At 38.2% G+C, this 20,756-nt stretch overlaps 1 protein-coding gene across 3 annotated transcripts in view; it reads left to right on the top strand.

Annotated features, from left to right (window-relative positions):
* LOC126270867 (protein outspread) overlaps window positions 1-20,756 on the top strand; it is a 705,494-nt gene that overhangs the window by 654,805 nt on the left and 29,933 nt on the right. For all 3 annotated transcript variants that reach the window (XM_049974105.1, XM_049974106.1, XM_049974107.1), the window contains exons 15-20: window positions 1,270-1,361; window positions 8,921-9,022; window positions 9,420-9,656; window positions 16,278-16,512; window positions 16,667-18,942; window positions 19,227-19,329. In XM_049974105.1, coding sequence (XP_049830062.1) covers window positions 1,270-1,361; window positions 8,921-9,022; window positions 9,420-9,656; window positions 16,278-16,512; window positions 16,667-18,942; window positions 19,227-19,329 — 3,045 coding nt within the window. The remainder of the gene's footprint in view (window positions 1-1,269; window positions 1,362-8,920; window positions 9,023-9,419; window positions 9,657-16,277; window positions 16,513-16,666; window positions 18,943-19,226; window positions 19,330-20,756) is intronic.

The following is a 20,756-nucleotide window of genomic DNA, read 5'->3' as shown; positions in this document are numbered from 1 at the left end:
GTTGGTGCTTCTCTTTTCTCCACCAGTCTTTTCAATCTTCGTATAGGTGGTATCTGTATTTCCCCCTAGTTATACATGCTTTTATAGCCTTACGTTTCTCCTCCAGCCTTTCTTCCTTAGCTATTTTGCTTTTACTGCCAGTCTTGTTTTTATACATCTGTATTCCCTTTTATCTGGTTCATTTGCTGCATTTTAATATTTTCTCCATTCAACAATTAAATTTTATATCTCTGGCATTATTCAAGGACTTCTTCTAGGTCTTGCCTTTATCCTCTGCTGCCTTTACTATTTCATCTCTCAGAGCTACCCATTCATCTTGTATTGTATTCCTTTTCACTGCTGCAGTCCAATGTTGCCTGATGCTCCCTCTGCAGCTCTCAAACAACCTGTGGTTTCAAGAATGAGATTTTCACTCTGCAGCGGAGTGTGTGCTGATATGAAACTTCCTGGCAGATTAAAACTGTGTGCCCGACCGAGACTCGAACTCGGGACCTTTGCCTTTCGCGGGCAAGTGCTCTACCAACTGAGCTACCGAAGCACGACTCTTGCCCGGTACTCACAGCTTTACTTCTGCTAGTATCCGTCTCCTACCTTCCAAACTTTACAGAAGCTCTTCTTGCCCGCGAAAGGCAAAGGTCCCGAGTTCGAGTCTCGGTCGGGCACACAGTTTTAATCTGCCAGGAAGTTTCAACCTGTGGCTTATTCAGTTTATCCAGATCCCACCTTCTTTATTTCCTACCTTTTTAAGTTTTAACTTGCAGGTCATAAACCAATTTTGAAATCTGTTTCTTGCCATTATACACTGTCGGAATGCACAACAGACATGAATGGATGCAGGTGATAAGACGGGATGCTTATGTACATGCCACCTGTCAGAGTTGTATCAAGACGTATCAGGGGTCCCAAAAATCCCCACTTCACCACTACCTCAGAATTGCTGTGTCCCGTTGGTCATGTGCTGACTATAACACCACGTTCAAACTCTGTTAAATCTTGATAACCCGCCATTGTAGCAGCAGTAACTGATCTAACTGTGTCAGGCACATGTTGTCTTACATATGCATTGCTGACCACAGCACCATATATGCCTGTTTACATATATCTGTATTTGAATATACATGCCTATAACCAGTTACTTTGACACTTCAGTGTATAGTCAGTCTGAAACCTTGCAGTGTCTTCAGGTCACTTCCACATGTACAACCTTCTTACATGATTCTTCAACCAAACAGCTAGTAATTAAAAGTTTCTTAAATGTTTGTGTTTCAGGTAAAAGATTTAATGAGTTCTTTGGAGAAAACTGAACACCAGTTAGAAGTTAGGACAAGAGAAGCAGAGGAATTGGAAAGACTCAAAGAAAGGTAAGAATGGATGCTGAAATCATTGAGTCACCATTTTATGTTTGTTTTTAAACTAGAGATAAAACTACAAAACTAGATATTCAGAATCTTTTAGAGTGAGTGCATTTAATGTACTTTCTTCATTATTCCCTATTTAAATCTCAAACGTAAGTTGTATGTTCTTCTTTTTGAACACTTTTGGAAGTTAAGTGGTATAGGTAAGTCATTAAGGCAGATGTTTAACTATGTAGCCAGAAACATTTCCCATTTTTTTAAAAAAATGTCGAATCTGAGACAAATTTAATGATTAATTTGAAAACTTTTCTCACGATTTAAAACGGAAAGAAACAGCAGAGATCTGGTTTTGTTACATCAGAGATAATCAGTTATTAAAAGTCTTACACCCATTTTTTTGTTTCCTGAGTCGACCCTGTTTTCTCTCTGTTTTCAGCATGTCGTCGTATTTAAAGTGAGCAGCTGCATTTTCTGTTTTCAAATCTGTTTCACTCTTCAGTGGTTATTAGTTTTCAAGCTTTGGATTTGTCCTAAAATCCTAAATATTCTCATTTGAAGTGTAGTATTATACGTACAAATCACTGATGTATTTGTCTGGTACACCTTAGTTGCAGTGTTGATCGTTGATAGCCAGCATACTCACCATACTACACATAGTTGTGAATTTCATGTAAGGGGGGGGGGGGGGGGGGGGAAGAAATTAGTACAGGGTGAGGCAAATAAAAGTGGCCTGGAGAACAGAGTTACAGGGCACAAAGACACCCAGCAGAGGAAACCTGACTGTAGCAGATGTTTAAACTTATCCCCCAGTCATCTCCTGGCACTTTTGGGCCCTGGTTAGCAAGTTCCTGAAGGCAGATTGATGACAGACTGCTGAAATTCCTGCAAACTCATCTGAAATGTTCCGCTGTAGTTCTTGAAGACTATGAGGGTTGTAGCAATATGCCTTAGACTTCAGGGCTGCCCACACTAAGTAATTGCACAGAGTCATACCAGGAGACCTAGGTGGCCAGCTAGGGAGGTGACAGGCTGACTTCTTCTAACAACTCTGTCTGGCATGAAGAGTGTGTAAATGTGCTCAAAGGTTCACCCAGCTGTATTGGCAGTTTCTCCATCATGTTGGAAGTAACTGTAGGTCCTTTCCTCATCCGTTAATGCTGCTGCTTGTCTGGGCCTCTTTTATTTGCCCCACCCTGTGTAACATTTTCATGAACATATAACAGTGTGGCTTCTTATGATGTTGTTGTGGTCTTCAGTCCAGAGACTGGTTTGATGCAGCTCTCCATGCTACTCTATCCTGTGCAAGGTTCATCTCCCAGTACTTATTGCAGCCTACATCCTTCTGAATCTGTTTAGTGTATTCATCTCTTGGTCTCCCTCTGCGATTTTTACCCTCCACTCTGCCCTCCTATACTAAATCGGTGATCCCTTGATTCCTCAGAATATGCCCTACCAACCGATCCCTTCTTCTAGTCAAGTGCCACAAATTTCTCTTCTCTCCAATTCTGTTCAATACCTCCTCATTAGATACGTGTTCTACCCACGTAATCTTCAACATTCTTCTGTGGCACCACATTTTGAGATTTTCTATTCTCTTCTTGTCTAAACTATTTATTGTCCATGTTTCACTTCCACTCCATACAAATACTTTCAGAAAGGACCTCCAGACACTTAAATCTATACTCAATGTTTAACAAATTTCTCTTTTTCAGAAATGCTTTCCTTGCCATTGCCAGTCTACATTTTATATCCTGTCTACTTCGACCATCATCAGTTATTTTGCTCCCCAAATAGCAATACTCATTTACTATTTTAAGCGTCTCATTTCCTAATCTAATTCCCGCAGCATCACCCGATTTGACTACATTCCATTATTCTCATTTTGCTTTTGTTGATGTTTATCTTATATCTTCCTTTCAAGACCATGTCCATTCCGTCCAGCTGCTTTACCAGGTCCTTTGCTGTCTCTGACAGAATTACAATGTGATAGACGAACCTCAAAGTTTTCATTTCTCCAACATGGATTTTAATTCCTGCTCCAAATTTTTTGTTTTGTTTCTTTTACTGCTTGCTCAATATACAGATTGAATATCATCGAGGAGAGGCTACAACCATGTCTCACTCCCTACCAAACCACTGCTTCCCTTTCATGCCCCTCGACTCTTATAACTGCCATCTGGGTTCTGTACAAATTATAAGTAGCCTTTCACTCCCAGTATTTTACTCCTGCCACCCTCAGAATTTGAAAGAGAGTGTTCCAGTCAATATTGTCAAAAGCTTTCTCTAAGTCTACAAATGCTAGAAACATAGGTTTGCCTTTCTTTAATCTATTTTCTAAGATAAGTGATAGAGTCAGTATTGCCCCACATGCTGAAACATTTCTACGGAATCCAACTTGATCTTCCCCGAGGTCTGCTTCTACCAGTTTTTCCATTCGTCTGTAAAGAATTTGTGTTAGCATATTGCAGCAGTGGCTTATTAAACTGACAGTTCAGTAATTTTCACATCTGTCAACACCTGCTTTCTTTGGAATTGGAATTATTATATTCTTCTTGAAGTCCGGGGGTATTTCGCCTGTCAGTGGTAAAATGCCAAACTATGAGTCCAAAGGTCTTGGATTCGGTCTGTGGCCAGTCCTGGAATTTTTGTCTGTCCCTTTGCATTTCTTTCATTTCTGGCAAGTGTTTGTTTATGTGAACAATGTTGAACTGCACTGTGGTTCAAAACCTATGTTAAACTGAAAGTTTCTCTGTAAGTGGGTGGGTAAGTAAGTTGAAAGGTTGGAGGAAGGCAACAGCACACCGTCTAGAGGAACCATGCCTAGTGAACGAGTGCAAGTGAAGGACTGCATTTTTCAAATCACACTTTGAGTTTGATGACAGCTTTACAAACATTTAACAAATATTAATAATATGGGAACATAAAATAGCCACAGTGTTAGAATGAATGTGATTATGGTGTTTTGTTACATAGTTCAAATCTTAGCGACATTTTGTGGCTATGTCTGCCACAGTCCTTGACAGAAATTCTAAGATACTAGTTGTCTACTTTCATATTGAGAATCAGTTTTTTTCCTTAATAACCTACCAGAATAGTAACATTGCTACAGAGAATTTAGTTTTCCTGCTGATACTTAAGTTTCTCTTATAAGAATTAATCAGTTCAGAAATTAGAGTACTTGTAGAAGTAATTTGTATGTTATCCTTATTGCTTGTAGTTTTTGCTCTGTAATGTAAAATAAATGACCAAGTTACAGTAACCTGTGACTGATTGCAGACAATCTTGTAGGTGGGGCAACCACAGCTATGGGTAGTCATCTTGGGTATTGGTAAATGGCTTCAGCTGTATTTAGTCCTTTATTATTGGATCACTACTCCACATTTTCAGGTGAACGTATAATTAAAACACTAGAGGTGAAAAACTCAGGACTTCGTATGCAACATTCATTGTCCACCAGAACAAAACACCACCAAAAGGCAGTATGTCATAGAATAACACAGCCAGGTTTCAATATAGTGAATGGGTATGCTTCTCCAGTCCATATTCAATCACAAACAGGGGATGTGACCACATGCTGATTATTTGCCACTGAGAACATACGTCTCCCATCTTGTTTTCCCCCTTAAATGTTTGTCTCTTCTTTCATCACTGTTTCCAAACCAATGTTCAGTTTTATCCAACATAATGATTTTCCTTTCCTGCTTCATTGTAAGACAGTGGTTGAAACATTGGATTTTTTATCTTTTATATCTTTAATCAGTAATAAAATTGTTTCCTGTGCTAAGAGAGACAGCTACAGATATCCTAATGTAGTACTAAATCTATCCAGCAGATAGCTTAAATTATTTGCTCAGTTTCATATTACACCGGAAGTTTTGAAGTACGCAATTGATCGTACCTTTTGCGTGGTTTTTGCTCGTATAAAAATACTTGGCAAAATATATGTAAAAGAAGAATAATGTTGTGATGTGGCTTTTTGAGCTTATTATGAATGAGAGAGCATTTAGCAAGGAGAGTAGATAAGGAAAATTCTTCCTGTAAGCTGTAATGACTAAAGTTAGTGGTAAGGAAGTAAGTTACGTGTGACTGAAAGGTTTATAGTGATTTTATTGATTCCCTGCACTCTTTGTCAGACAGATCTGATTCAAAGTTTTCAAAGTACTTAGCACGCAATGTTAACTTAAAATGTTTTTAATTTTTTTTCAGTGATAATCTTATTAATAAACTTGTTAGAATGAAAAATACCAAATGCAACTCCACTAACAAAAGATTCATTGCGGCCCTCATGGGAACAAGTTTCAGCAGAAGAAAAGAAGGCATTCCTTATGCAATACTGAACATGCTGTGAACTTCAGAAGATTCCAGCTCAGATTTTTGCATGTGGCATTCAGTTTTTCTGTCACACCTGAAGAGACTTGCATAAATCAGGTTATCTAGCCGGAAAGCACTCACCAGGAAAACTGAGCAAGGTGGCACAGTGGTTAACACATGACTCCGCTTGGGAGGATGACGGTTCAAACCCATGTCTGGCCATCCCGATTTTGATTTTCAGTGATTTCCCTAAATCGCTTCAGGCAAATGCCGGGATGGTTCCTTTGAAAGGGCATGGCCAACTTCCTTCCCCATTCTTCCCTCATCCAATGAGATCGATGACATTGCTGTTTGGTCCCCTCCCCCCAAATCAACCAACCAATCACCAGGAAACTGAAAGTCTGTGGGATTAATTCCTGGTCGGACAAGAGATGTTTCAGTGTGCCTTTTACTTTAGGATTGAAGTCTCAATAACGTGGAGATTTGCCAGAAACGTCACATGGTGTGGATTCAATGTTACATTCTAGGTCAATTTCCCCAATAGTATAACTGTGGTAGGTTGTAGGGACATGAAAGTTGACAAAAGGGTGTCCAGTTGAAAGACTTTCACTAAGCCATTAAACTACATGAAATTGTTGTTACATCTGCCAGAAGAAATATGTTGATGTAAATAAAATAGAAAGAAACTTCCACATGGGAAAAATATATTAAAAACAAAGATTCCAAGACTTACCAAGCGGGAAAGCGCCGGCAGACAGGCACATGAACAAAACACACAAACACACACACAGAATTACTAGCTTTCGCAACCGATGGTTGCTTCTTCAGGAAGGAGAGGGAAAGACGAAAGGATGTGGGTTTTAAGGGAGAGGGTAAGGAGTCATTCCAATCCCGGGAGCGGAAAGACTTCCCTTAGGGGGAAAAAAAAGGGACAGGTCTACACTCGCGCGTGCGCCCACACACACACACACACACACACACACACACACACACACACACACACACACACATCCATCCGCACATACACTGACACAAGCAGACATATTTAAAGGCAAAGAGTAAGGGCAGAGATGTCAGTCGAGGCGGAAGTACAGAGGCAAAGAAGTTGTTGAAAGACAGGTGAGGTATGAGCGGCGGCAACTTGAAATTAGCGGAGGTTGAGGCCTGGCGGATATCGAGAAGAGAGGATATACTGAAGGGCGAGTTCCCATCTCCGGAGTTCGGATAGGTTGGTGTTGGTGGGAAGTATCCAGATAACTCGGACGGTGTAACACTGTGCCAAGATGTGCTGGCCGTGCATCAAGGCATGTTTAGCCACAGGGTGATCCTCATTACCAACAAACACTGTCTGCCTGTGTCCATTCATGCGAATGGACAGTTTGTTGCTGGTCATTCCCACATAGAAAGCGTCACAGTGCAGGCAGGTCAGTTGGTAAATCACGTGGGTGCTATCACACGTGGCTATGTTTGTAGTTAATAACACAGTAGTTTTAAAAGGTGGAATTCAATAAAAATTACAATAATCTGAAGAAGTCTGCCAAGTGAAGCATTCAAATTTCTTGTCTGTGCAATTCACAGAATATTACAGTGGTTCTTTACATTCAGTATTCTGGCTAGATAACACCTGAAGATTTTATTCATCATTATTTTCCATTAATGTCACAAATAGTGATTCATTTGGTCCAAGTTCTGCAAGTGCACACAGATGGCCATATTAACTGACTAGTTCTACACCTGCTGTCAACTTTTTTAGGATTTGTGTAAAATCTGAATCCATAGAATGGGGCAGCTATGCAGTCGCACTTTTTCCAAATGATTGAGAAAACAAGAAATTAGAACAATATATTGAATGAGTCTTTTACATTGCAGTGGATTAAGCACTGTTGTAAAACATCTTGCACATTCAAACTTTGTACCAGACCAGGTCTCAAGAAAATGACTCCTTTTCATGGGCAATGCTCTTACTGGTTTCCAGGTGTGAGTTCTTATCTGGCATGCAACTTCCTGCAATATTGTATAAGAAACAGATCTCATCAAAAAAGGACTCCCGACACTTTTTACTGATAGAGGATGAATGGGAGGATGTATTTTATAATCTTAATTGAAAACAAGTTATGAAGGATTGAATAATTTCTACGAAAAGAAATGAAAATGGTGTAAACAGGAAAACCATTTTCTGCTGTGAGACATACAAGAGAAAGCCAGGAATGTATCCTGAAAAGTACTTTGGGAACTATCTTACATCAAAACATTATGAACAGACCTCATTATTATAGTATGTAACTAGCAATACATTTTAAAAGTTATAGTTGTGCTCATTTATGCCTTTCTCATTAAAATACGCCATGGAGTCCAATAACTTACTTCCTGCTCAACATAGATAAGACTGATGTGTATCAGCATCAGCAAAATTGGATTAGAAACAGTTATATTTTCATGTTGTGATACTTTAAAGTAAAGACTTGACCATCCATTTATTTCTTGAACTCGTAGTCCCTTCCATGTTTACTTGTGATTGTCCTTTACCTTTGATTCTTCTGATTCTCCTTTACCTCTGATTCTTTCCAAATTGCATTTTTTCCCTTTCTTTACTGTCACAATATTCCATACTTAGTTTAATCTGTCCAGTTTATTTGCAGCAACATTTGCATTTGCCTTCTTACCTTCCCAGTTCATTTCTTTGTTCCACTCCCCTTCAATTTGCCAGTTTCCCAAGAGTTTGACCTTAACCATAATCAGGTATTCTGTCTATAATCTTTTACTGTTATGCGTTTTTCCATAGTTGACAAATATAGTCCCTTAATTATTTGTGTACACATATGGTTTGTATTATTTCTTAGGGAAATTATAGATTGTTATTTTGTGACTTACTTATTTTGAACTATGTATTCCCCATTTGTCCAGCCAAGTGTTGAATAAAAGTAGTAATGGAAAATTTGATGAGCATCAGTTAAGTGGTAAACTGAGAAAAGCACCATGGCAGTTTTTATTATGTAGTCAGATGTATGTGTATGTTGAAAGTAACCTATTTAAGAAATACAGTAATTTGTGCTTAACTGCTTTGCAGAGTATTTTGTAGTTCTGCAATTTAGCATAATAGTAAATCACCTTTTGTCAACTGTCAATTTAGCACGAGAATTTATATCAACAGTGTAAAGTTAGTCAAGTTTATTCATATGATTCTCACAACTGAGTGTTTAGAGTAGGTTATCCATAGTAGACACATTTGGCAAGCATATTGTATCTGTCTGTAGTTACAAGCAGCTGCTAGAAGAGCATGAACAACTCCTGCTACGTTGGAGGCAGCAGGCAGTTGGCCCAGACTGGCGATCATTATACGAACAGATTAGTGACAGGTAAGTTCCGTTTCCATTGAATGCTTGTAGATTTATTAGTAACAAAGTTTGCCTTCAGTTAAAGCATTGATACTACACAATTCAGTTGGAAATTGGACAGTAATTTTGCTGTACCTCCATGCTGATGCATCTTTATGTGGTCTGTATTTCTTCACTTTACTGAAATAATCAAAGTTTAAGATACATACTCAGTAAAGCAACTTCTTAATAGTGTCTAGCACCATCTTTATTGTTCTAAACACTATCAGTTCAACTTTAGTGTGAATGAGCTTGCTGCTGATAGCACTTTGAACCATAATGAACAAAATTGAAGTGTAGAAGAAATTTCATTGTGACTTTAGTGGCATATGTACTTGCAGAGGTACAAAAAGTGCAATTAACTGTTTCACTGTTGCAGATATAGCAGGGATGGCGAGATTTGGCAACAGAAGCTGAAACATGCCGAAGCAGCCTTGCAGGAATCAGAGAATCGTTGTACACATTTGGAGAGGACTGTGGCGATGGCCAGAGAGAACAGCCGTCACTCTTCAACTGTCACATCACCTTCACGAGAGATGCGACGGAGCTTTGGTTCACTGAGTGACCTAACAAACATTGATCTTCGACGTGATCTGTCATCCCTTGACAAGGACAGGTATGTGTGTGTGTGTGTGTGTGTGTGTGTGTGTGTGTGTGTGTGTGTGTGTGTGTGTGCGCGCACGCGCATGACAATAAAGTGTGCAAGGGTTGTGCAGGAAAAATCATAATTGGAATAAAGACTATAATCTTGCACACTTATTTTGGCTGCTTCTCAAGGGCCAGATGCTCTGTCATTCTCACAAGGGTTTATCATGTCACCAACAGTTTTAAATTCTGCTTCTCAAGCATTGCTCAGTTAACTCCAATTTGCACTTCGACTTGAGTAATCATAATACATATATTCAACAAGTTTCTGTAGAAAATAAATTCTTTTTAGGTATATTAACGATTGATTGTGAGGATTCCTACAGATTTTACGTAGTCTTCTAATTTGTAATAGTGTGTGCCTTGATGAGGTATGTACATTTCCTGATTCTAATTTATCATCATTGTTATGATCAGTTACTTACAAGTTTTGTCTTTGCATTTGCAATTTCTGAACACTTTCTGTGCGGCTTGCAAACATTTCTTCTTCTTATTGCTGGTAATCTTGTTTTCTTTCAGGCAATCCTTCATCTGACACAGTGAATGTAATCCACCAGCTGATTCTTTCCCCCCCCCCCCCCCCCCCCCCCCCCTTCTAAATATTATACCCTTGGTCTCGTTTGCACATTGATTTTGTGGTTTAGATATGTATAGCTGATGTAAGAAATGATGTTTCTTAGACTAGTTTCTACTTTTTTCTTATTGTTCCAACAACTTGCAGATGTGGATGAAAGCTGTGAGAGCTTAGTCTTTCCTTCCCCAAAGTTACTCTGAAGTTTTCATTAACCAGCAGCCCAGAAAACCAAGCTTTTGCTTTAAAAACAAGAATGCCGTGATGTATGTTACTATGGTTTCAGGAATAAATATTTTGAGGTCACAGATCCAAGAAACCTTCATAACCCCCGTAGATTTTGTTATCCCAGACAAATTTTGTTAATAATTTGGGTTATTTTTGTAGAATTACCTGAACCAATTCAAATACTGTTCTTTATGCCACCAAACTTCACTTGTGGAAGTAAAATAATCAGACCTTATTTCTTCCATATCTCTCAGGTATTTTTGCAACGATCCAAAAGAACTCTATGAACAATCCATATTAGAACAGAAATTTGTCATCTGCAGATAATTTGTGGAGTAGGAAGGACTGGGGAGTGATGTTATTAACATTAGTAAAGATTCCAGGTCACAGGTGAAGGTACATATGGTCAAAGGAGAAAATGTACACAGATAACCAGTTTACGCAGAATATAGAAACCCTTTTTCACCTTTAGGTTCCTGTCCACATTAGCTTCAAATAAAGAAAAACATGGTTCCAAAAGAGATTCTATTGATTGGGGACACCTATATAATACAACAAGTGTCTGGTGCAGTTGTTAGATCGGTTACTGCTGCTACAATGACAGATTATGAAGATTTAAGTGAGTTTGAACGTGGTGTTACAGTCAGCGCATGAATGATGGGACACAGCATCTCTGAGGTAGCGATGAAGTGGGGATTTTCCTATACGACCATTTCACGAGTATACTGTAAATATCAGGAATCTGCCAAAACACCAAATCTCCTACATCGCTGCAGCTGGAAAAATATCCTGCAAGAATGGGATCAATGATGACTGAAGAGAATCGTTCAGCGTGATGGAAGTGCAACCCTTTTGCCTATTGCTGCAGATTTCAGTTCTGGGTCACAAGTGTCAGCATGCAAACCATTCAGTGAAACATCATTGATACGGGTGTTTGGGGCTGAAGGCCCACTTGTGCACACTTGATGACTGCAGGACAAAGCTTTACACCTCGCATGAGCTAATCATCACCAACATTGGACTGTTGATGGCTGGAAACATGTTACCTGGGTGGACGAGTCTCATTCCAAATTGTATCGAGTGGATGGACATGTAAAGGTATGGAGGCACCGTCATGAATCCATGGACTCTGCATGTCAGCAGGGGATTGTTGAAGGTAGTGGAGGCTCTGTAATGGTGTGGGGCATGTGCAGTTGGAGTGATATTAGGCCCCTGATATTTCTAGATACAACTCTGACATGTGACAAATACGTGAGCATCCTGTCTGATCACCTGCATCCATTCATGTCCGTTGTGAATTTTGACAGACTTGGGGAAATTCCATCAGGACAATGAGACACCTCACATGTCCAGAATTGCTATGGAGTGGCTCCAGGAACACTCTTCTGAGTTTAAACACTTCCACTGGCCACCAAACTCATCAGGCATGAACATTATTGAGCATATCTGGTATGCCTTGCAACATGCTGTTCAGAAGAGCTCTCCACCCTCTCATACTCCTACAGATTTATGGACAGCTCTGCAGGATTCATGGTGTCAGTTTCCTCCAGCACTACTTAGACATTAATCGAGTCCATGCCACATCATGTTACAACACTTCTACAGGGGCCTTACACTATATTAGGCTGGTGTACCTGTCTCTTTGGCTCTTCAGTGTATACTGGATCTAGTACATGTATGTGCCAACATCACTGTAATTGACGTGAACCAACTATTAGAAAGAGGATACTACATGAAGCTTGGGATGCATCTTAACATGAGCAAAACAGAAAATATCTTGAAGTATTGCTATTTCTCTGCGTGCAAATGTGATGCCAGCAATGACAAACCTAGTTACCTCCTCAGTAAGTTTCATTTATATGATGAAACCAGCTTTGGGGCATGGTGTTCAGAGGACAGAGAGAGGTGAAACCATTACCCATTCCACTTCTCCTCAGCAAAGGAGAAATTCATTGGAAATTGTCAGTGCACCTGCCCATATAAGTATCACGTTGCCATCTCAATTCCAAATGGATCTATTAAAACCAAAAGCCCAATCAATGTGTAAAAACAGTCTGGCTGCAAAGGAAATAAAAGTGTGTGCTCAGACACTTTGTTATGACAATCAAGATGTAAAAGGGGGGAGGGGGGGGGGGGAGGAGAGGATGAAGTACCTACTACAGGTGTGACAGCAAACAAACTACTATATGTGTGTCTTCCAGAACAAGGAAAGGTCCAAAGAGCAACAGTAATTTTTTTATGGCTGCACTGGGGAAGTCATTTCATCATCACCATCTGTTTCCAAAGCATCGAGAAACTGGCCATAGATGTAACTACACAATCTGCAAGTGATGAATGTACAAGCAAACTGACGTGCTGCTACATAAGAATCCAGGTCTACCCTTTTGTGAGCATGACCCATTATTATTATTATTATTATTATTATTTGTACACAGGAATATTAGGTCTTTAAAAAAATAAAACTGAATATCTCAACAATTTTGTTCGGAGTGAACAAGAATATTATATTATGCATTAATGAACATTGGCTAAGTGAAGTTATATGCACCATCAGGTTTTGACTTAGTAATGGGTCACTGTAGACGAATACAAAACTATGGGAGGAGGGAGGGGCTTGATATATGTTTGCAGTGGCATAGACTTAGATTACAGTGCCTTCAGTGTTAAGCATTAACATATAAGAGAGTTGGAACTTTAATGGTGGCAACTATTTATTTACAGCTCATACAAAATATATGTGTGTTTCAAAGTTTTGCTGATCTTCAAATTAGTCACCAGAATTGTGTATAACCTATTGCCAGCGATGGGGAAGTCTTACGATATTCCTAGCAGTGCCAGTTGTGTTGACAGTTCGAGTGGCGCGGTCTATTGCCCGACGAATTTGTAGCATTTCTGAAGCGAATGCCATGAAGTGTTTCCTTCAGTTTAGAAATCAAGTTGAACTTACAAGGGCTTAAGTCAGGGGAGTGCAGTAGGTGGTATTGCACTTAGCAGCCCCATTAGTCAAACAAGTCAGTAACAGCTTGCACTGCACGTACTTGAGCATTGTCCTGTAAAATGATGGTCAGGTTGTGCAGAAAGTGTCATCACTACTGTCTCTAAGCTGCCCGTAGGTTGTGTTCCAAAAATAAACAGTATAGAGACAGAAGTGATGACACTTTCTGCAGGATCTGACCATCATTTTGCTGGACAGTGCTCAAGTATGTGCAGTGCAAGCTGTTTCTGATTTGTCTGACTGATGGGGCTGCTAAGCGCTATACCACCTACTGCGCCCCCCTGACTTAAGACCTCATGAGTTCAACTCAGTTTCTAAACTGAAGGAAACATTTCATGGTATTCACTTCAAAAATGCTACAAATTCGTTGGGCAATAGACCGTGCTGCTCGAACTGTCAACACAACTAGCACTGCTTACAGTATCATCACTGACAATGGGTTATACACAATGCTGGTGAGTACTTTGAAAGGTCAGTAAAGCTTTGAAATACATATCTATTTTGCATGAGCTGTAAATAAATAGTTGCCACTATTAAAGTTCCAACCCTCGTATAAAACTGGTGACAGCAGCAATTTTACTGCCTGTGTTAAAACGTATAATCTGCATACCAACTGGTATTGAAGTATTTGTGTGGCCCTACAGACACTGGTATTACTTTCAGAAATCACCTAAATAGAGGGTGTAAATTTTCGGTGACATAAACATTTATGTAAGGCAAAGGACACCTAAACAACTTAATCTGCCTGATGTACTAAGACCACTTGACCTCTAAAATATTAATGATATCTCATCAAACAATCTGCCTGTCTTAATAATGTAATTACTGACATTGTGGCAATTCATTTTGAACTGTGTTTGTTCAACACAGTTTTTTTCAGACCATAAAGGTATCAGGTTTATATTAAAACTAAAAGGCCTGCATCTGACTCCAAAGAAATTAAGTACACAGGCTGCTGGATCAGGAGAACACTGATAACTGCAAAACACAGGCTAAAGATGACAAACTGGAATGGCTTTCTGCTCCAGAGTACTCATATTGAAAATGCATTTACATTATTTATCTATGCTCTGTCAGATACATTCAAAACTTGCTGCCCTAAAGTAGTAGGAAAAATATGGAAACTGCCAGGAGACATGGTCTTACACCTTTATATAACTGGGCCACACCTTATCTTCAAAGGCCTAGAATTCTGTGAATGATTTCCTATGACAAATCAAAGATGAGTCTTGTCCTAATAATTACCGACCAATATCTCTTTTTACCCATCCTGTCGAAAGCACTGGAGTATAGCATAAGCTCTAAATCAGTAAAGATCTGTCTGTGAATAATATTCTTCATGACTCACAGTATGGCTTGAGATATGGCTTGTCAACAGTAAAAGCAATTAAAAACATTGTTTCATTTACACTATCGTAATCTGAATCAAGATTATCTGTTAAATGCTATTCTCGTGGGTCTCAGCAAAGCATTAGACTCTGTGTCATAAAATTCTAATAGGAAAAACTCTGCTGCTGTGTTTTTAGATGCCCGGAATTATCTCTAATCTGATCCTATCTGAGTGACAAAAAACAAAGTGTGCAGTTAAAGAATATGATGGTTAGTTATAGCTGAGAAAGACTTAAGAGCATTAAACCAGGAAACTGGGGATCGTCTCAGAGCAGCTAGTAAGTGGTTCAAAATCATTGAGTTGTGTACCAATCATGACACCACTGTAATATTTTCTTTAGTTTATATATTACAGATGAAGACAATGACTGGACTTTTTAAACTTTTTATGGTCCACCTTGACTCAAAATTAACATGGAACAGTCATAACGGTTATATCTCTTATAAGTTAACACATGTTACATACTTGTTAGGTAAACTAAGGTATGCTCTCTCTCTCTCTCTCTCTCTCTCACACACACACACACACACACACACACACACACACACACACACACTCTTGACATATGCTATTGTGTTATGGGGAAATTCTCCTGGAGCAAAAAAGTTGTCATTTGGCAAAAGAAAGCAACTGATGCATTTGTGGAGTCAGAAATAACGAGCCTTGCAGACCATATTTCAAAAAACTAAAAATACCAACAGTTACATCCCTCTTTATGTTAAACTGATTAATAGATACAAAAGAAAATGAATACATTCACAAAATACAACTATCTGTCCATCAACTAACACAGGCCTGAAACAGCAAATCAGCATCATAGTCATCAGACTTAAGAAAAGTCCAGATAGTTACTAATATGTGAGGTAAAAATATTTTGCCAGTGCAGCTACACAGTGTACCCACCGAGTACGTTCAAAAACACCACACAGAAATGGCTTCGAGAAAAAGCATTTTATACAGTCGAAGAGTTCAGAATGTGCCCCAAAGATGATCTCGAGTACAATATAGTTTAAATGAAACTTATATACATGTGAATTTATTGAGTACATCACGTACAGTGTGATAAGCAATTTTGTATCTGGCAAACAATAATTTTGAAAATTTCTTTTACACAGTGTTCATTGCGTATGTTATTTATGTAATTGTAAATGTATATGTACACACAAGATTTCATTGTTAGCATTTTTAGTGCTTAAAGATGGATAATTAATAAATCAATCAATCTGAAGCAAACGCTTACCAAGCAGTTATCTACTCTTAGACTTACGGATTCTTTTTCAAATGCTTCGTGTTGGTGTTAGATGTTCCATTACTCTACTATTTTGTGGCTTTTCTTGTGAGTACTGAATAAGCTGTTTTCAAATTTTATTGTTTAATATACATATGTTAAGAACTGAATGTTTTCCAGAGTTTTGGAAGAGTGTGATGAACTCAGAGCACGTTTTGAGAAAGCTGTGCAGGAAATTAAAGCGATGAAACGTGAATTACGTGAGTCTCATGCTCTTTATGATGATCTTGAACTTATATGTATTGCCCTGCGGCAAGATGCAAAGAACCGCGAAGAAAATGAGAGGGCACAGGCTGCACTTATGGTGTCACGTATAGAAGATTTAACGTCAAAACTTACTTCTGCTGAGAAACAGGTAAAGGGAAAATGACTTTTCTTTAAGTACTTACTCGTATACATTGTTCTTCAAAAAACCAGTCACTTTGTAAAGAATCTAATACTAAAACGTTGTCATTGAAAATATTCATATTTTTATGAGGTACTAATTCTGATTAATTATTTTTACACAGGTTCGTAGCCTGAAGCAGAAGCTTTCAAAATCAGACTCCCGAGAAAAAAGACGTTCTCTATCTTTAAAGGGCAGAGAATCATTTCAGATATGTAAAGAACTAGAAGAAAAACTGGGAGAACTTGAAGCAAAAATAAATGCACTGGAAGCAGGACGGCCATTCACGGATATCCCTAAATCAGTTAGGGTGTCAAGAAGTGAATCACCACAGCTAACACAGAAGGAACTGGGTAGCAATGAGAATTTGAAATCTTCATCAGCTCGTCTAAGGAGAAAATCGTTAGATAGTGCAACAAGCTCTGAGCCGATGAAGGTTCTGATTCGTCTGTCTGCACTGGAATCTAAAGTGGCCAAAGCGACTGAAAGTTTAGCATCAGAGACAGATGATGTAGACATGACTACACAAAGTTCATCACCAGAACATCCAGAACACTCAGGTCTGCCAGTGGAGGTGAGTGTTGAACAAGCAGAAAGTGACAGATGTTCTGAAGCAGAGGTGCGCTTACATGCACTAGATGCAATGATTGCAAAATCAAGAGAAAAAGTACAACAGTGTTTGAACATAATGCAGACTTACAGAGAGTCTGTTGATCATTCTTCAGTGTTGGATTACTTCTTATCCTTAGAATGTAGGTTGTCAGAAATTAAAGATATTCTGCAGCAGTGCAACACACAGTACTGTGAGAGCGAAACAGATAGGGTATTTGACTCTGAGGAAGTACAAATAATTGGAGATTCTGTAAATTTAGTAGTAAGTCAACTAGAAAATGTTTTGAGACAGAAGTTGTCAACACTTTTTGAAAAAAGAAAGTGTCTTTATGCCAATAACCAGTTAGACTACAAAGCATCATTAAATCTTCTTGCAGAAAAACTGGCTTATGAAACAGTTATAATAAGCAGGGTACTGCAAGCTGTTTTAAAAAGCAAAGAAAAGTTTTTGGATTTTAGAAAGTGGGTAGTCGACAGTGAGATTCTGGAAAGTAGTAGGCTAATATCAGCTCTTAAACTGAAGTTAAGTGGTACAAATAACTCTGGTTACAAAAGTTCACAAAGCTCCCTTGAACATCTTACAAAAATTCTTTCTGAAAGATTGCTTGTACAGGGGACTTTAGCTCTTTCTGATGCAGTTCAGTCAAAAATAGTAAAAGACACTGTATGTTCTGGCACTCAAGATACACATATCATTAATATACTTCTGCAGAAACAGAATGATCTTAGTATGTGTGTGAGAAAATACAAGGAAGAGAAAATAGATGAGTTAGCACAGTCTTTGGCATATGAGACTTTGAGCCACACTGATGAAATAGTTGAAGCAAACAACTGTAAACTAGAAGATAAGAAGTTGAGAGAAGCTTGGACAGTTGCACAGGAAACAGTAAATCATGAACTTATACAAGCGGAAATATCGCATGTTGCAATGAGGTGCAGTCAAGCTTATGAATCTAGTCTGACAGCAGAAAGGCAAGCCAGTTTTACCTTTATTGGAACACAGCGTTCATTTTTGGAACAGTGGACAGAAACGGTTGAAGAAATATTGAGGAAAGAAATGGAAATGGGTATTGAAGAGCTGACAAAGAAGTATGAAGAGTATATAATAAGATTGAAACAGAATAAAGATACTATAAAGAACCTTAATCACAGTCAAAGCACAAAAGACTCAAGAAAATTGTTAGCAGAACTTGCAGATGTGATTGCTAATAAAGCTTTAATTGATGCTAGAATTAGTGTAATCCTGCAAGAAAAATCATCTTCAGTAGTAGATAGATCACCTCTCCCACAACAGTTGGAAAACAGTGTCACAGATTCAAATGTAGTACACCTTTTAGACAATGAACCAATTCTTGCTAGACTTCTGGATGACGAAACATCTGAGATTAATGTGAAACTTGGTACAGAATTTGAATTCTTATTTCACAAATTTTATTCTGAGTGTCAAGGATTACTTGATAGTGGCTCCAGTGATAAACCTAACTATCTAACTGGCCAGAAGGGAAATAAGGAGTCTGCTCAAGAAGTTCTTAAGGATCTTTATTACCTGGAAAAAGATTTAGAAGTTCTTCGTAATCATTTAACTTCTCAGGAAATGTTGTGCTCAGCTGAAATTGATGCAGGATATCAACATTTGACAGATGTGGAAGACTGTGATATGGAAGTAACTTGGCACAGTGTGTGTAGTAAATGTTCTGCACTTCGAGAACAGGTGGCCAACTTAAATAGGTACATGCTGCATGAACACCAATGTTCGAAATGCATGGAACTACAGGAACAAATGAAAAGGTAAGACCCAATTATTCATCAAGAAAAATAAAATATTGTATGATCAGTTGATAATTATGTAAAAATTGTAAATTGCTTAACTTCTTCACCAGCTCTACTGACATGCAGCTTGGCTGTAAATTATGATGTGTGTTTTCTTTCATACTTGCATTGTAATCTGCAGTGTATGTTATTTACATCAAATCATATAAAGTAGTAATAAATGCTGGCAGCAGTAGATATATACCTGTCACATGGTAGTCACAACCATTACAGTTATTTTATTGTACTGTTTCTTGTCTCAGGCTTGAAGAGATCCATCAGGAAAGTGTATCACTCTTGAGAAAGTCACATCAACAGGAAATGGAAGCATTAAAAGCAGAGTTGGAGCAGCAACAGCAGGCTCTTGTAAGAATTATTCAAAAAATTATTTTATTTGTAAATTCATTGTTAAAAGATCACAGTAAAAATTACCACTATTCCAAATATAGATTAGATTGGTGATGAGAAATGTTTGCCAGGCCTACTTTCATCAGCTTACTGGTCACACCAGTATCACCTCACCAGAAATCTTAGAGAAATTGTATCCTTTTGATTCTTGTTACGTGCTATCCCCTTGAGCCACTTTTTCTGCAGATTTCCTTTCCCCTAACTTAATCCAGAATCATCATAAATTTAGTACCTGTTTTTGTTTTTTTACACTATCTGTGGTTTTTAATATAATCTAAAGCTCATTTTTGATTGTGTTGTTCCACATCTAGAGTGTTGATTATTCTTTATGTTGCACTGTTGCCTAGTGTGCATATATATTTATTTTCCTCTCCCTATGTCGTATCAAAATTCAGTACATGATGAATAATGTGTTCGTAATACCTGTTTTGTTACAGAACATCTGTTTCTTCATTTGTTTCTTTCACTTATATAAAGTTCATGGTAGGCCAGGTAAAACATAAGAACTCTGTACACATTGTTAGTTGCTAAATAATGTCATGTGTTTTACTGTTACCTACTAGATGTGGCTGATAGTTCGACCACTTAATTATTCTCAGTTCTGTTGTTATTCTGATGACCATGAGAGACAACTGCAGAATCATAAAGTATAAGATTTTCATAATTCCTTTGTCCCCACCCCCCACTACCCCCTGACCACCCTCCAGCACACACATACTACAGGCTTAAATTTCTTTACCTGATGATAGAAGTTCCCTGTTCAGTACACAATGAAAATGAATGAAATTAATGAGTTGTTGGCATTCACTTTTTACTGCAAACAGTAAATGTGGAGATAAGCTCTTTGAACAATAACAACACAGTATGTTTGAAGTAGTGTAGAGTATATTGAAGGATGCTGAACAGTGTGTCATGAAGTGTACACCACACACTATAAGGTTGCTTGTGGAATATGGATGTAGATATAGAAATAATGTCTCTTGTTTTTAACATCACAGTTTTAGTTATAAATCTGCATGTAGGCAACCCTTCTCATACATCACAAATAAAAAAAGATATCATTTCTAGACAATAGAAACTGCTCTCTCTCTCTCTCTCTCTCTCTCTCTCTCTCTCTCTCTCTCTCTCTCTGGCCTAGAAGGTGCCATGTCAAGAAGTTTAGCAGTCTTCACATCTTACAGACTTTCTTCTTATCTCTTTTTGTCTATACACTGTACAGTAAAAAATGGAATGTAACATTTATGAAATAGTGGTGTGAGAATTGGCTTCATCATGCTGTAAATGACGGGTTTTTGTGATTCGCTTGTCATATTTGCTTCTTTTATATGTTAAAGTGTTTCATTTTGTTATTAAAATTGTACTTAAAATAGTTATAACATGTTTCA

This window comes from Schistocerca gregaria, chromosome 1, assembly GCF_023897955.1.
Source record: "Schistocerca gregaria isolate iqSchGreg1 chromosome 1, iqSchGreg1.2, whole genome shotgun sequence".
NCBI classification, from domain to species: domain Eukaryota; kingdom Metazoa; phylum Arthropoda; class Insecta; order Orthoptera; family Acrididae; genus Schistocerca; species Schistocerca gregaria.
The sequence above is the reverse complement of the archived record's forward strand: the minus strand, read 5'-3'. Positions and strand labels throughout refer to the sequence as shown.